Genomic DNA, 18,984 nt, shown 5'->3' on the forward strand with positions numbered 1-18,984 from the left:
CCCAATTCAAGGTATTTAAATTCAAGATTTTATTTAAAAAAACAACAACACAATTCTTACAACACAAAAACATCTCCCATTACAATGACCACAGCCTTCTAGTTTGGCCCATCTTAACTATCCCTATACAAACTACAGAACAAAAAAATAACAACACTTCAGAAAGGGTAAGTAAGCACAGATTAAGTAAGAAAACTTTGTAGAATATGTGACTTTTAAGAAGTGCTCCAACACAGAAAATTTTTGTATTTTTTGTAAGACTGAAAAACACATCCCATTATGTAATTCAATGACCCATACATAAAGAACCATAAGCTAAATTCCTCCTAAATAGTGCTAAGAATATGCCCATCCAAAATAATTTAGAAAGCTTCCCTTGATCTGTCAATGAGAACTTTGCTAGGTCTTCTTATGACTAAGTTTAGTGTTTAACTTTGTCCTCTCAAATTTGAATATTATTTTTCAAAATGTTTAACATTTTCAAGCTGTTTGTAATTTATTTTATGATACTTGAGTATTCTCATTATGATGCTATATATGCACTGGTTAGTTTAACCTTTATTTCCAGCTGGTATTATATTGGAAAGGGCCATACTCCAGGTGGCAACTGCAAGTCCTTTTTATCTAGGTAAAGCTATGCACAATCAACATTGTACTCATATCAAACTGAATGTAAAAAGTGATGAACTAGTGTCTGATTAATCATTATGGTGAATGTATTAATGGGCTCCCTTTGGTAGAAGTAAAGGCATTAAGGCTATGTAAATTAGCTTAATATAGTTAAACACTTCTTACTCCTGAATGGACTCTATGAAAGATTCCATTGAGGCCTATATCCTGCACCTCTTAGAGATGGGCCCACAGCTTTATAAGACTAGGAGGATTTCTGATTGAATCATGGTGATGGAAGGTCACAGAATTCTGCTTTCAGAGTGTTCCTACGTCCACCTCAAGTGAATGTTGCATACAAGGTATGGCTAAAGTACCTAAAATGAGAAAGACCTAGAATTTCATTGTGCTTACAGAACAGGTTTTGCTCCTGATTTGCTATAAGTCTTTACCTAAAAAATATCTGTCTGTGTGACAGAATCTAGACTTGACTTTTTTTCATTATAACCTGGTAGTGAGACTGTCTACTCAGCATTTCAAAGTTGTTGGGTGGCCACCATTACTCAACTCCCCCAAAAAGCCAACAAAAACAAAAAAAAACCCCCCAAGAGCATTGCCAAATTTGGCTTCCATCAGTTAAAAAGAATACTATGAAATCTTCAATATAATAAATCATCTCAAAGTATTTTAGAAAGAAGCAGATATATATTTTTATGATTAAGAAAACTATCCTCTGATTGTATTTGTTTCCAAAATAATCTTTGCTTTCTGCAAAATAGTACCATAAGGCTCAACCTTCATATTTAAGGTACAAAGGAAAGTCTTGACAAATAAACAATATCTGAGTGGTACATGAACATCTGGTTGAAATTATAAATGCACAAAGATTAAAGGGCAATGACACTTTACGAGAAAGCTTGAAAATAATGAAGTGAGTTATAATTAAATTTATAACTGAATTTTAAAAGAGATTTAAGGTATTGCATTAGATTCTTTACTCTGCTGCCAGCGATTGAATCTATAGCTTAAAATTTTGAATACATCATATTTTTTAACAATGGATTATTTCAGCTTCTTTCTATCCCAACTCAAAAGAAACAGAGATGCTCCACAGTGAGATAATTGAGTCAATTACGTTTCAACAAGCAATTCCGAGAAAGATCCCAGTATGGCACTTCAAAACTATTCTGGACATCAGCTTCAAATACCAGTTTTCACACAACTAGCCATGACAACTCTCAGAGGCAGTACCAAATCACTTGTTCATCAGAAAGCTCTCTCAGATGTTTCTATTTTTTCAGGTGGGAATATTAAAGCATCAATCAAAACTTACCAGGGAAATCAAATATAGGAGTCTGATCAATTACAAAATACTCACAGCAGCAATAGGGTCTTAACTCACAACCTTGATAAAATACTGTAGCCACCAGTCAATATTTTACATTTTTAAAACACTTCCCTGAAGTTTCTACAGAAAAAAAAATACAAATGATACCTTTTGAAAATTTTCTCTTCTTTTTTTTGTTAGAAATCATTAATCCCAAATACAGTAAAGCAGGTATAGCATTTCACATACTGCTATTTCACATTTAAAATGGAATAGGGTTAATTTAATTTAATCTAGTACATATTTCATAGTCAACTATATGATTATTCCCCCCTGAGAATAATCAAGAGTAAAATCCCAGTGTTTTACAATTTCTTCTCGACCTAGCCACTCTATAGTGAATTGTCTTAGGCTTGCAAGATCATCTACTCAGAGCTAGTAAAGCAAAACTAACATAGCATAAGAGAAATCCAATAATCTCTCATATTGTTCATCACCACTACCACCTACAACCCGCTCCTTCCCACAAGCATCAATAACTGCAGTAGCAAAAATTAGCATAGCCTATCTGGAAGAGAACCAGGATGGTTCCCAAACCAGGTGCAATCTATTCTCCAGTTGATTACCTGGGGAGAACCCAAATGACACCAAACTTTTTATTTTTAACTAAGCCCATCCCAACCATTTTTTATAACCAGAAATGAAAAGTAAAACTAGACCTGTCTTATCTTGCCTTTTATGTTCCTCATATTTGCAGGTATTTCCATATAAAACAGGGACATTGGAAACCTGGGAAAGCCAAAACGGGCAAGAGGAATATAATTTCTTGTGACTATTTGAGTTTCCAAATATTATTAGCATATATACCTATATAATACGATATTCATTGAGTACTTGAAATGAAGCTAGTCTGAATTGAAATGTATTGTAAGTATAAAGTACACCCAGATTCTTAAGATTCAACAAAAATATTGTAAAAATGTTGTATTAATATTAAAAATAATAGAATTATGTGTTAAAAGGTCAACTTTTGGATATATTGAGTTAAACATAAATCAGTACTCATTTGTCATCAATTGGTTCTTTGACTTTGAGGAAAACATTGTATAAGGAAATCGACTTTGCCATAGGCTAATTGATATGAAAAAGAGTTAAGTTCCTACAGTATCTCAATGTTATATAGAAATGACATTGAACAGAACAACATTATGCAAGGACCTGCTGTATTATTAAAATTAATTTCACTTGTTTCTTTTGATTTCATTAATATGGCTACTAAGATATTATCCTATACAATAAAAGCCTAATATGCATAATATAGTCATCTGTTCAGTCATTCAACCAATCAAAGCGTAATATGCTAATGATATGCTAAGGCCGCTCAACCGCTCACTATGACGTGCACTGACCACCAGGGGGCAGACAGCCAACCAGTCAACCAGTCACTATGATGTGCACTGACCACCAGGGGGAAGGCGCTCCGACCCATAGGTTAGCTTGCTACTGGGGTCTGGCAAATTGGGACTGAGTGAGATGGGCCGGACACTCACTGAAGCCCTCCCTCGGTCCCTCCCCAGCTGGCCAACCTCCTGCATCCCTCCCCCGGCCCCGATCATGCACCGGTGGGGTCCCTTGGCCTGGCCTGTGCCCTCTCGCAATCCAGGACCCCTCCGGAGATGTTGGAGAGCCAGTTTTGGCCCAATCCTGCAGGCCAGGCTGAGGGACCCCACTGGTGTACGAATTTGTGCACTGGGCCTCTAGTAATTACATATGTGGCTTACATTATATTTCTACTGGACAACAATGATTCAGACAATAAACACTGTAATATGTAGCAAACCTTGTGGAAAATTCTATTTTACTATTTGTCTCAAAACTTGTAAAAACTTTGCCACAGAACATAAAACAGTTCTATATGCATGTTTCCTGCTGAAGAACATGCAGCTTTCCATATTCTAATGAGGGGCATCACTCAAGAGTGTTTGGATGGTAAACAATGATGGGAAGGGAGGCTTTGGTGGAAAAAACTTAAACTATACATGTCTTACAAATAACTATTATATCAAAATAACCTATTTATTGGAAAGTACATTTGATTTTTTAAATGATAGCTTATAGAGAAAAGTTCAATTATTTGCTTTAGTATTCAGAAAAAAAAAAGTTGAGGAAAAAAAAATAGGCCCAAATTGATCGACATGTTATTAAAGCAGTGTTTACCAGAATTCCTTTGAGGTAGGGATAAGTTAATTTAAGATTGCTATTATGGGTTTCTTGGAATGCATTTCAGAGTAGTTTAGTAAAGAGGGCTGACAGTCATTTCTGGAACAAACCTGGTCTTTAACTCAAGTCATTTCTCATAAACAGGACCTACTTTCTACTGAAAATGACAACGCAGTTGAAGAATTGCAATGCTGGTTACTTATCAAGATACTTTTAAATAATTAAAACTTTTTAAAAGGCATAAAACCTAGTGTTGCTTTCACCTGATACTGTCTTAGATTATTACCTATAGACAATTTTTGGGTAGATTTTCAAGATCTATGTTACACTTTTAAGCAATTTAAAGTCAACTTTTAGGAATCAGTATGTAAATAAATTAGACCAAAACACAGGCACTCCTATTACAATTAGGATAAAGAATCTAAATTTGTGCTTTTGTTGTTCTAAGGCTTTGAACTCATAGAGCTTTGATATAATGCTTAACAAACATATATTTTTAACTATTATAAACAGCCTCTTGATCCCCAGGAAATTAATCCAAGGAAATGAATATCTGTTCTGGAAGAGTTAATACTTTTATTCAGGAAATAATTTAAAAAATAATTTTGTCAAATGTTCTCTATTTTATCTAGAATAAGGTTTGGATGATCAATAACCAACTTTATGTCAAACCATAAACGCACAAAGATAATCAGAATAATTACCAGTCATACCTTATTATGAGTCTGAGTCTGTCCAACCAGTATGAGGATGTTGGATGAGATGATAGACAGGCAGAAGTTAATTAGAATGATGGACCTCTCAGAGCGTATGTACCTAGCCAAAGAAAGAAAGAGTGTCCAACTTTAAAATTCAACAGACAGATAAAGAATTCTTTATTATGCAAATTGGTGGAATTCATCCAGAAAAAGAAACACTAAAATAGTGCCTTTATAAGAAAAAAACACACATAAAAAACAGTTTAAAAAATTAAGATTATTTTTAGAGACCCAATTTTATACTGGCATGGCATGTCCTAGGGTCCTTTAGAACTTTTTTTCTTCTTTTGAAATCAGTGAGGACAACATGACATTTCTGATAGGGTCCAAGTTGCACAACTGTTATCAATATAGTTTTTTTTACTACAAATAAAATTTGCTGCAAATAGTTAATTAGTATAATTACCTTTACGAATATGTATGTACATTATATGTTAAGTATTATAATATAAATCAACCAATAGAAACTCTGAGAACCAAAGGAAAAACCATAGATTCCGAAGTCTCCTTTGCTTACTAGACAGATTCCATTACTCTCATAAAACCATGAACACTTTCATCCACCATTTCATCCACTCAAGTATTTTTATGTAGTCAGGCTGCTACTTCTTAAATTTTATTTTTCCTGAATAACTGTTCAAAAAGAAACCCACACTAAAGCTTTAGTTCTAAAAACTAATCCAATCTACAAATAATAATTCACATTAGGCTGGAAAATTACTTGACATCTGCCATCCTTTATCCTTATGAAGAAGTGCTGGTAGACAGTCTGTCATATAATTTGTAAGTGCATCAAGATTGTAAGCCATGGAGAAAACTGCTTAGACTCAAATGTTCTCCCAGCTGTTTACCATGAACGGTAACAGCCATTTTGCTTTACTGTACCCCATTGTAAATCACTGAATGACAATAACAAACAGACACACTTGTAGTTGCTATGTGTTCAATTTGTATTAGCACATGAAATCACTTTCCATAGTAGGCGTGGACTTCCCTGTGCAGTGTTAGATGGGGTGCTAGAGATCTGGAGGCACTCTTTGGAAGATAAAACCAATCAAAGTTCTTTCTCCGTGTCTTGGAGGAGCATTTAGAAAGAAGCCCCCACATTCCATCACACATTTCAGAGGAGAAACAAAAACAAAAACAGGAGTAACACACACACACACACACACACACACACACACACACACACACACAATTCTACTTGTATTTTAACTTTCCTCACAAAACAAACCCAAATAGGGCTAACCCAGGTCAATTTTGTAATGGCCTCAAGAGTGGCTTAACCTTGTCCCTGCATCATCAGTATCTAAAACATGGAATAAACCACATACTGGGATGCTGAAAACATCATCAAATATTAAGAGTTTTATTATTATTATTTGGTTGGAGAAGTAACATATAAAGTTCAAGAAATAAAGAAAACTGACCCTTTAATATGATGTTAATGGCTTCCATGACAGCAGAAGCACACAGGTGAATTTATTAAGAGGGTTTCACTGACATTGTTTGCTCTATAAGTAGGAAAATCAAGGTAATGAAAGACCAAGACCTTGAAGAGTCTTTAGATGTTTCCATTCTCATTAATACTGAGTCACATTATTGCCTTAAAAATTGGTATAAAATGTCTCAGCTTTTAATACTTTTTAGAAACATGTTTGATATTTTAAGCAAAATTTGTGAATGCATCATTTCAATATATAGATTAAAAGGACACATCTGTAGATGGGAAGACCATAACACAGTGTACTAACTTTTTAAAAATATATATTTTTATTGATTTCAGAGAGGAAGGGAGAGAGAGGGAGAGATAGAAACATCAATGATGAGAGAGAATCATTGAATGGCTGCCTCCTGCACACTCCCTACTGGAAATCGAGCCCACAACCCGGGCATGTGCCCTTGACTGGAATTGAACCTGGGACCCTTCAGTCCGCAGGCCAACACTCTATCTACTGAGCCAAACTGTCTAGAGCTGTATTAACTTTGTGATGAACATTCCCAATGAACTACATGGGAAAACAACAAGTTTAAAAATAGTTTATTGTAAATAAAATACTTCTGATGTTCATACATTTTATAAATTCTTAGAAAATAAAAAATAAACATTTTATTTAGAAAAAAAGGCAGTAGGATCCTAGCATGAGTACTACCATATCATAATGTTACAAGGCAAATATAGTGTTTATAAAATGCATTGAATTCATCATGCTACCAGATTCAAGTGATCATTTAAGAGTCTTAAAACTTCGATCAAACTATTGATACTAGTATTACTTCAATTCTTCTCCTTGTGAACAATGAGTTGATGGTCACTAACTGCTAGGAATCCATACTTATGTTGTTTCTAGGCCCTTTCTTCCATACTTCTCAGTTATATGTCAAGTTTTGATAGAACCTTTCAGGTATCTTGGTAATTCTTAAGTAACTATTGTAATAGGTGATTTTCCTGGATTTTCTAGATTAAAGAAAACTTTACTATGAATTAATTAACCCTGTACCTCTTTGACACATTTTACATATCATTTATCTTGGCAGTGTTTGTGTTAGTGTTAGCTATGTGCATTGAGGGTGAAGAGAAGGTGGAATTGATGCTTGAACTCTAAGTGCTGATAAGTAGAAATTTAGTTCTCAATACTTTGGTATCCTGACCCTTCATTTTCCTGAAGTGGCATTCAGACAACTGTGGGAGAGAAAGTTGACTTCTTCCCAGCCTTTGTCCATCTTGGTCTTTTATTACCATAACAATGGCTACTTGACTGAGCCCTAAACCCTGGATTCTATTGTCTACAATGCTGTACCTAGACCAAGCATGTCCTCAATTTTGTGGGACTGGCCATACTTTATCAGATTGTTATACTCTGTCAGTGTTTTATTACCAGATAACTCCTTCACGGGAAAACTAAACCTCTATTATGTATCTGTGCCAATGGACCAAGAGTATGTATATATTTTATTTTTATATAAAGGATATTTTTTTAAAAAAATGTTTTCATTAATTTCAGAGAGGAAGAGAGAGGGAGAGAGAGATAGAAACATCAATGATGAGAGAGAATCATTGATTGGCTGCCTCCTGGTACTGAGCCAGCAATCTTTGCGTGTGCATTGACTGGGAATCAAACCATGACCTCCTGGTTCATAGGTCAATCACTGAGCCATGCCAGCTAGGCTAAAATTTTTAACATATTTGACAATTTAATATCCTGGACAATCAATTTTGTCTGCAAAGGAATAAAAAATATAATGGAGAACAATGATTTTTTTAAAAAGAATGTTAAATGAAATGACCTTTCCTTATTAAATTGTAAATAATTTTTCAACTGAATTATTGTTTACCTTAAGTAAAAGAAAAGTAAAATCCTAGACTGGCTACTTTTGCAATTTTAATATTGCATTTTTTTCAGAAAATAATACAAAATTATCTATTTATTAATATAATAACTATTTTTAGAATATTTTAAACAATAAAAAAGCATATAAAATGTTTAACATTAAGAAATTTAAAATCCATTAGGAAGTTTGGCCATTTGGTTATGTACTGGTTTATTATGAGAGAAGATATAAATGTCACAGGTCTAATTTTAATAGAAAAGCAAATCTTTGAGAAATACTAAATTTTCATAGTAAGCACATGTAATTTCAAAAATTGTATAAATATTTTTTGAATCACATACTCTTGTTTACATCTGTCAAAATCAGACTTATTCAAACCATTCAACCAAAGACCTATTCAGAGCATTGAGGTATAATGTTTGTGCATTAATATTACAGAAGACTTTACTTATTGTCTGTGACATACTGAAAGCATGTGTTTAAATGTAAGAATTTAGAAACCATATTTTTATAACAGAGAAATTAATTTGACTATCAAATCCTCAAGCTCAACAGCATTTGGGATAGAAACCACACAAAGACTGAAGTTGGGGTATAAGAATACCATGCTTGGGGATAAGCAACTTGTTGGAAGCTACCATCACTTGAATTGGAAAGAAAAGTATATGTGTGTTTTGTTTATTTTCTTATCACGGGCAAATAGGTAAACATTTATTATTATTGTACTCAATGATTATAGCTCTATGACAGCAATTATAACTGTTCAAAAATACTTTTCCAGTAAATAAATAAAAGAAGACATAATAATGGTTATCATATTCACTGATTTAACTTGGATAAACAGAGCATTGCATTTCAATTGGATTTATTGATTACATACCTCCATAATGCTGCATAGACAATTGCTAGGGTGATCAAGGCCAAGCAAGAAAGGCCACTGCCTACTATTAGGGTAACTGAAGGTGTACCAGATGATTCCATGATCTGCAAATTAAACAAAAGAAACAACAAAAAAAGAATTTTAAAATAACTTCAAACTCAGCAAAACTATCCTGACACTCAAAAATAGCCAAGAAGATAGTTGTTATAGTTACCAGATAATTACCCAGTAATCACTCTTTTCACATATTCTTAATCTCTAAAATGACTAATTATAGCTCACCCACCCTAAAGTGAAGAAATAAATGCCTTAGAGTTTAAAATGCTTGATAATGACATATTACCCACTCATGGCTTTCTAAAATAAAGAACTAAAACTACAACTTGGTCAACATTCACATGTGAAGCTTTCTCCAGCTAAAATTTGAATCAGCATTCATTTTTCTTGGGCTAATTATAGTTCAGTTATTTCACAATATGTTTTTTAGTAAAATATACTTTGATCCTCCCATTTACAACTCATGTGATCTGAATCTGGTATTTAAATATTGAAAGATTTTCAAACTTTCTGACTTTTCATAACTTCATTCTAAGTCAAGTATTCTCTCATTTAATTTCACTTCCTTGGTCTCTAAGGATATTAGAAAATCAAATTTCAAATGCAAGACTTTACAATATATTCTGTGATTTTTTTCTATGAACAAAATATGCAGGGATAATTTTACAGTGCCAGTATCAGTCCCTAAATACATGACCTTGAAAAATAAGCCTTATATCTTTAAAAAATATATCAAGAATACAAGCAGTAACAAAATGAGAGGTTTCTTTCATAGATACTAGCATGATACTAACTAATGAAATATGTTGCTTTTCATATTTTTAATACTGAAAGTTTGAAACTGTGTTCCAAATCTTAGACATGAACATTAAATTATAATAGAGTGTGGGCTTTTTTTGTTGTTGTTATCAAAATAAGTAAGAGTAATGTATATTCAGGCCACATTTAAACAAGAAAGTCACACATCTTATTTTTCAGTATTTCAATTTTTGAAATAATTTTTAAAATACATTTGATGAGGATATTATTTTTCTTTTAGACAGTTTATACAGCTGTCAACTTCAGAAACTAGTTTTATAAACCTATATACTTTTAAGAAATGGTCTTATAGTTTTTGACACTCCATGCTTTCAGGAAAACTTCATTTGATTAAAAAAAAAATAAATATCCAAGGACACCCCCAGAAAACCCATACTGAAAATATTCAATGCAGATATGCTATGTGTTGGCTGTAGTGTTGGGGGTCTTCATTCTACTACCAACAGTGTCCTCACAAATTCCCCAGATCAGCTTTCCAGTTCTAAAATAAAGGTTAAGTTGGCAATTATTTTTATTTGAAAGTTTGCAGCATATTAGTAATATGACTGGAGTACATTCTCATAACTATACTGCAGAAATTTCAAGTTAGAAGACATAAAATTGACTAGAATTTAGTTATAGCACACCAACTACAATTCATTTCACCAAGCTACTGTAGCTGAGGAGACGAGCCCGATTTTGCCACCCTGCAACATTTTCTATTTCCCCATTAAAATGCAGTTCCCTGGAGAAACACTTGCCACAATGTCCCTGCCTTTGCATTAAAGCCGTGTTTTCCCTTTGTTACTTACTATTTCTCTAGGTTGCTGAGCCAAAATGGCGAAGGTAGAGAGACGATCACATAAGCATTTCGTATGGGATGCATCGGTAAGCACAGTTTTACATCCCTGGGTGGACCACGTTCCCAAAGACTCGTTCCTGCAAAGGCGGGGGGAGATCGGGATAAATACGCCTGACGGCCAAATCCGTAAAGAAGAAAATGCAGTTTAATTAAGAGAATCGTCTACTGTAATTCCCGTACAGGAAAAAAAAAAATCTACTTGTTGTTGAACAGGACGTAATTTAGATGCATCTCCAGTTATGCAAAGCGAGAGTGTTTGAAAAAAGCAAGCAGGCAGAGGTGCAGCGTGGGTTCAGAGAGCTGTCCAGCGCCGTGGGTGCTGAAACCAGGACTAGCTCTGTCCAGCCCTCTGCGAGGAATAGCAGCGGCAGCGGCAGCAGCACAAGGAGCCGCCAGAGCTTTGGCAGCCACTTCCTATGCTCATCGGATCATTTCAAACACTCAGAGTGTTTCATAGCAGTTCAGATTCCCATCCTGTATTTTTGGATTGTGAATGCTTGCTTTTAAAATGCGGATTTCTCTGAAAAGCCTGCCTAAAAGGTTATATAGGGGGTCCGGTATAGGATCTTCTCCGCTGCTGGTTAGGGATTTTTCCTTCCTTTAGAATTAGCTGCTGTGAAAAATTCACCCTGGAAACGGGAAACAGCAGCAGCGGCATCAGCTGGTTCCGATTCTCATAGCCTATGCCTGGTATCCAGGGGAGGGGTGAGTTTCAGACATAAGCTTTCCACTCCATACTTCACTCAGCCCAAAGCATCTCTGAAGCTCTTAACATTTCTTCCCCTGTCCCGCCCTCTTTGCCCTGGGGTTGAAGCAGTAAGCTAACCCCAAGTCGGCTAGAACATTTAGAAAAATACCCACCCCCAAAGTCTGGTAGGATGGGGAAAGAAGGCCTGTTTCAATTTTCTCTTTGATATAGTCATTCAAAATTCTAAAGCATATGGTTTATTTCCCACCACAGCAGAACAATAAAAATGGTATGGAAATATACCTTAGTAGGGAGGGAAGTGAGGAGAGAACCTGTCCACCCCCAGCTAAACTACTCTATAGGAAGAGGCAGAAAATTAAAAAAAAAAGTTATTGAGCTTAACCAATCAACTTTATCATCATTACACGTGTAATATACTGACTACTCCAATTGTCAGCTCCCCTCCCCCAAGCATGGAAACTCTCCAACTAGCAAACCTGTGTATGTGTGTGTTTAAATTTCAAACCAAGTTAATATCTGTATTAAAATTACTCTAAAACTCAAAGAGGATAACACGTGGCTTGACAATAATTTTGATATGGTACTTTTGATTTCATCTACTCTACTTCATCTCTGAATACCTAAAGCTATTGGGTTAAATATGCACACAGTCTATTTCTGAGAGATTTCAATGAGAGAGGCTTCTCTGTGACAGTTGGATGTCCAAGTTGAGCTACAAAACATAATTCAGATAATCTGTTTTTGTTGTCTAGAAGCAATATCTTTTTAATATTCATGATTTAATGCATTAATATTCATGACTCAAAATACTCTTAATTGCAACTTCTTTTAAGAATACACTGTATTTGGGGAGAGTTATATAAAAATTACACCTAAGTTCATCCAAATACTTCTAAGCATTAGCCAATTAAATTTTTGGTAAGTCTCTTTTCTTTCTCATGATGTCATTCAACTATGCCAAATTAAAAAAAAATCAGTTATGCCTTCAACCAAATGCAATAGTATTAAATTCCAATTCTACCTAACCATAGCAGCATACAATCTATTTCATTAGCTGTCTGCCTCTTCCTGTCTTGTGACAAACAGTTAAGGCCAAAGGAAAAGCATTTACTTTAGCTGATTAGAGTAAAAGAAGAAAAATACATTTAAGAGAATCTAGCACATTTTAGAACAGAACTTCTGCATAATGCAGTATCTGTATTTTCAAGATGGAGTCTGGTATTTATACTTTTCACTTTATGTGGTTATAACCACTAAACTAATTCAAAGTCTTAATAAGGAAAAAAAAAACACTTCACTGTAAATAAGACCTCTTATGAGGAAAAGCTATCAATTTATATACAGGCAATGGAAGTTTGTTTACTCAAAAAAATGTTAGCATCAGTAAACTTTGGCTGTCAGATATAAAGTCTATGTTCAATAAAATATTGCTAAACTCTAAAGATCATGTAAATTATATATGACATCTTTAGAAAAGATGTCATATATAATTTGTATGATGATTGCATTGCTGACCTGGCCTAGACCCAGGCAAAACTGGGAAATAAGTGACACTGGTCTCCATGTTTTAGTCTTTCACTCCCTGCAGCATGATATTGTTCTAATGCCACTCATCCTCTGTGCATGTGTACCTTTCTGAGGCTATATATCTTCCGTCTATACCTTTCTTTAGAATTATTAGCCCTTTGTTGAAAATACCTGATTAAATGAATGGATAATAATATAAATGACTGAGTACCACTGATGTGCTCTTTCCAAAAAATAAAACACAAAACAATGCTTCAGATAAATGCATCTGATAGAATATCAGAATTTGTAGCAGATGAGTAGGAGAGAAGATCTTAAAAAGTGAGGAGGTAACTACTAATTTCTACATTTGGTCACTCCCAAAAGCAGGGTAATAAGAAGTGTGATGCCATTCTGCTGTTAAATTTAATATTTTCATAAAACCTCTTGATATTTTAAAATGGTATAAAACTCTTATAAAGTATTTTTTAAATCACTGGCATACATGTCACTATTATTACAAAACCTCTAGTTCCCACCACCTGAATTTTCAAACATTTCATAGCTTATTCCTGCTATATAAAATCCTTTGAAAGCATGGTACACATGTCTGATTGATTTCAGGGAGATCTTGTAAAGCAAAATGATAGCTTGTAGAGCTAATGTGAAGCAAAACAGCTTTCCCAGTCTGCACACAACAAGGTCTTTAAACATGTGGACTATTCCAACAGTCACATTATTCTTCCAATGTCATAGTTTTGCATGCTGTGATTAACTGTATATCTGTAAATTATTCTTAGTTATTAAGTTTAGGTTATCATCGATAGGGCAACAATATAATAAAATACGTATGAATATTAAATAAGAATAACAGACTATGTCAAACACAAAATAAATGATACATACAAATTATACTAAAAATCACACATTTCTTTAGTGTCTTTTCTGGGCATTAAAATTTTTTTCAAATAGTTTTCAAAAATAACTAGACCTGCAGAAATTCCATTCAACCAGCACATTCTTTGTTGGTTACACCTACATTCACCCATGTTAGCTGTCATTTGACTTCTCCTTCTACCTATTATTAGACTGACTAGAATAAGAGTCTGCCTGTCCCAAGTATTCAAAAGTACATACCCACAAGCACAGAATGGTGTGAAAATACAAGGCACAAAATCCATTACTTCGCAGCTTAATATTTTTTTGTGGCCTTTCCCTAATTTCCTAAGGATCTACAGTTTCTTTGTGGATCTGAGTATATAGTTGGGTTCTTGATTTTTATGAGGACTTTAAACAATGTAGCATGTGGTTATATTCTCTAGTATTTAAGCTTAAAGGAAAAAATTATGTTAACTCCAATGAAAAGTTGTTTAGTAAAAAACAGTAAAAACTTATTCTGACACATTTTAAAAGTGTTTCAATAACTCAAGCTTATATTTAAATATACATATTATTGATTTCAGAGAGGCATGGAGAGAGAGAGATAGAAACATTAGAAACATCAATGATGAGAGAGAGTCATTGATCAGCTGCCTCCTGCACACTCCACAACCGTAACTAGGGCATGAGCCCTGACCAGGAACTGAACCATGACCTCCTAGTTCATAGTTTGATGCTCAACCACTGATCCATGCCAGCTGGGATCACGCTTATCTTTTGAAATACAAACCCAGCTAGATATTCAACTCTAATCAGTCTTTTATAAAACTGTCTATTCTGCTTCATAATAGGTCAATGTGTAATGTATTGATTATAAATAACTGATACGCTCTACGGGAGTTATTATCTCTTAGGGCAGTGGTTGGCAAACTGTGGCTCGCGAGCCACATGCAGCTCTTTGGACCCTTGAGTGTGGCTCTTACACAAAATACCACGCGTTCAGTGCAATTGAAACTTCGTGGCCCATGCACAGAAGTTGGTTTTCAGCTCTCAAAAGAAATTTCAATCGTTGTACTGTTGATATTTGGCTCTGTTGACTAATGAGTTTGCTGACCACTGTTTTAGGGTATTAATGATCCATTTATTCAAAATCAAAATATCTATAATAGCAAATTTAAGAATTTTAGAAACAATTCTTACTACACTATCCTTACAACATATGCATACTGAAAGAAAGTAACTGTTTCCCAATCACAGCAGTGCTAATTTCTAAGAATTAGGTAAATCTATGCATATGTTACACTCCCCAAAAATGACATATATATGCTCTTGTTTCAAGTTATTCTCAAAATATTAAATAATTGGAGTACAGATAAGATGTTTTCAGTTTTGAATAGAAACAGATTTTGAGGTTCATTTCAAATACTAAAAGGACACTGCAAATACTGAAAACAATGTTATCTCTAGCAAATGTTACTATGTCTAAACACAGTGAATCATAAAATTAGAAAGTTTTGCTAGGAGTAACCTTAGTGATCATCTAGCCCACTGGTTTTCAACACTTGCCATATATTATAGTTACCTGGAGACCTTTAAAAATTAAACCCTGAGTGGGGCCTGGGCATTATGACTTTTCTAATGCTCCCCAGGTGATTATAGTGTGCAGCCAAGGTTGAGAACCACTGATCTATCCCAACCACTTAGTTTTATAGATGAGGAAAGTGATGTACCTTGGATTTAGAAAACTTGTTTTAAGTCACAGAGTGAGAAGCAAAACTGGGTTTCTCATTTCCAAATTAGAGATTTTTTTAATGCTAAATTTTAATTGTCACCTGTTTTAAAATAGAATGCAATGAATATGCTGTATAAAGTTGTAAGATCTGAATGTTATGCTATTCACACTTGCAAACATTGTTGTCACTATTGACATAGTTTTAACAAAGTATGAGTTAACCATAGATAAAGTTAGCTAAAGAGATAAGAGTTCAGGTTGATATTTCTTTAAGTGATAAACCCTATGTCACATTAAAAAAAACCCACACATTGATTTTATGCCAGTGTTTCATGACATCAAGCATCTTCCACCTCTTTCATGAGACCATTTACTGTTTGAGGTGATACAAAAGTTTAAATTCCAAATTATGAAAACAACAAAATAGGTAAAAATTAAAGTTCTTTTTTCCTTCTAAAAACTATATTCTCTGTAGTTTGATTCAATGGATGATTGGGAGATTCAAAGTTAATTTTATATCAATTATCATAGCCTATATAGAATTATGTAATAGTATATAATACATATACCTGTATATATATAACATACATATATTATATATACAGAGGTGGGAAAAAGTAGGTCTACAGTTGTTTGTATGGAAAAATACAAGTTAATAAATAAATAATAAGAATAAACTGTTTTGTGTACTCACAACTGTAAACCTACTTTTGCCAACCTCTGTATGTAACTATAAAGTAGTAATACCAACAAAAGTACATATGCTTCATTCATTGGAATGAAATTTAGAAACAGGTACCCTGCTACTACTAGGAAGAACCCTTCCTTATTGTCCATTTTGCTGGGCCTGCAATTAATAGTTGTCCTATTAACACCAGATCTCCAATTTGTTATCTAGAAATGACTTAGATTCAGGAATACTCTGCACTTGGATCTTCCCCAAACTCCTATATGCCTAAAACTCACCCAACTCTAAAATATTAGTTGATAAATTCACCTCAATTTCTTCATTTTTACAAAATGAGCACTTTCCATGCCATGCTAGATTATTACTGCTTTTGAGAACTGTATCTTGTTTGACTTTGAATCTTTGACACACTGCTTTTTACTTAGTAGGAACTTAATAATAAATGCTTGTTCAATTAATTTAATAATTATTTATCTTTCAAGGGATGACTTTAATACTGCTGGATCCAAATTGTCTCAGGCCTAATTCATTTGCTGTCCTTAAGCAGAGTAGAAATGCAACCTGAAGAATATTAATGGATCTTTTTGTTGTTGTTAGTCATCACCTGAGGATAATTTTTCCATTGATTTCTTTTAAGAGAGAGTGAAAAGGAAGGAAGGGGGGGTAGGGAGGCAGAGAGAGAGAAGCATCAATGTGAGAGATACGCCATCGATTGGTTGCCTTCTACATGTGCCTGGATCTGGGACAGAGGATCAAACCTGTAGCCCAGGTACATGCCATTTACCGGAACTGGAACCCTAGACTCTTCAGTGTGTGTGTGTGTGTGGGGGGGGGTGGGCAGGGGAAGCAATGCTCTAACCACTTAAAACCACTGGCCAGGGATCAATGGACTGTATTAGGTTCATTACTAGCTTTTGGTCTTCAAAAATAATTTGAAGATGAACTCTGAAAGACTCCACATCCTATAGTGATTGTGTTCAATCTGGAAGCAAGGCCTGAGTCTTAACTAACCAGTCAATAAATATTTAGTAAGTGCTTTTTAAATGCCAAAGTAGAAGACACATTTTTAAAAAATTAACATAATTTCTTTCTTAGAGAAGCACACAATCTGGTTGAGAAAACTTTACATAATCCAAAAATGTTTTCTGCCTAAAAATTATTCCAGAAAAATGTTGTCAGTTTTATCCTTATATTCTAAGTCACAATCATTTTTTATGTGGACAAATCTCATTGCTAGGCTCCTTGTTTCTATTCTTGCCACCTTACCCTGAAGTTCAGTTTCAACACAGCAGCCAGAGAGAGATCCTGTTGACACATATGTCAAATTCTGTCACTCTGCTTAAAACTCTAATGGTTCTTCCACCCTCACTTGGAGCAAAAGACAAAGCCCTTATAATGGTGTACAAGAATCTAGCCTTTCCTGCCTTTCTACCTTCATCTTTTCATACACTTGCCTTTGTCCATCACTTCCAACCACACTAAGCTCCTTGTTTTTTTCACCTTGGCATTTTGTGCTGGCAATTCCCTTGGCCCAGAATGTACTCCTCAAAGACATTCACATGGAATATGCCCTCATATCATGGAAGTCTCTGTCCTTATGTAATCTTACAAGAGCCATTACTGACTATCCAATATAAGAGAATAACTCCCCACCTGCAGTAAGTTATAAATTCTGTAATACTCTTTTCACCAAGAGGTGGAGTTTATTTCATCTTCCTTTGAACTTCGGTAAGCCTTGTGATTTGATCTGGTCATCAGAATGCAGTGGAAGTTAGGGGTGACTTCTGAGACTAGGCCTCAAGAAGTTTTACAGTTTTCACTATTATCATGAAATTCTGCTATCATGCAAGGTAGCCTCAATGAGGATGAGAGACTGGCACTAATGACCAGCCTCGTAGATGAGGCCATATTAGATTATCCAGTCCCAGGTTGAACTGCCAGATGACTACAGCCACATAAATGACACAAGATGAGACCAATAGAAGAATTTACCAGTAGAACTCAACCAAATAGCTGAACCATAGACTTGTGCGCAAATAAAATGGTTGTTGTTTCAAACCACTAAGCTTTGAGGGCCTTAGTTATATAATAACTATTACACTTTTCAAGAATTTCCCACATGCCCTTCGCCTATACCCTGATCTGTTGTTATTCATAGCACTTATTGCATCTGATAGATTATATATGTATTTTTAAATTAACTTTCTGCTTATCTTTACTTACTACAGTGTAAACTTCATGAGGATAGGGCTGTTATGTTCACTTCATAATTCCAAGATTGTAAAATAGTGCTTGACACATGGTAAGTGCTTAATAAATGTTCATTGAATAAGTGTCTAGTATAGATTTTGACCTAATATAGTTAGACTTCCCTGCATCATTAATTAATTTATATAACAAATATTTACTCAACATCCAATATGATACAGGCACTATGCTAGGTTATTTTGTGGACACATTAAGTGTCCACTGTGCCTTTAGGAGCTTAAGAGTTTCAATGGAAATTATCTTACTGCCTCTGTGTCCTAAAAGACATTAAAATCAAGAATATATTACTCTTGAGGGTAATTAAACATAATTTACAAGAAAGGTAGCACCTGTTTTATTGCCAATAATATTTTTATTT

At 34.4% G+C, this 18,984-nt stretch overlaps 1 protein-coding gene across 5 annotated transcripts in view; it reads right to left on the bottom strand.

Annotated features, from left to right (window-relative positions):
* ADGRB3 (adhesion G protein-coupled receptor B3) overlaps nt 1-18,984 on the bottom strand; it is a 724,811-nt gene that overhangs the window by 150,788 nt on the left and 555,039 nt on the right. For all 5 annotated transcript variants that reach the window (XM_080665754.1, XM_080665753.1, XM_080665751.1 and 2 more), the window contains 3 exons: nt 10,795-10,921; nt 9,128-9,231; nt 4,870-4,972 (listed from right to left, as the gene is read on the bottom strand). In XM_080665754.1, the coding sequence (XP_080521880.1) occupies nt 4,870-4,972; nt 9,128-9,231; nt 10,795-10,921 (334 nt within the window). The remainder of the gene's footprint in view (nt 1-4,869; nt 4,973-9,127; nt 9,232-10,794; nt 10,922-18,984) is intronic.

This window comes from Plecotus auritus (genome assembly GCF_963455305.1).
Source record: "Plecotus auritus genome assembly, chromosome: 4".
Classification (NCBI taxonomy): Eukaryota; Metazoa; Chordata; class Mammalia; order Chiroptera; family Vespertilionidae; genus Plecotus; species Plecotus auritus.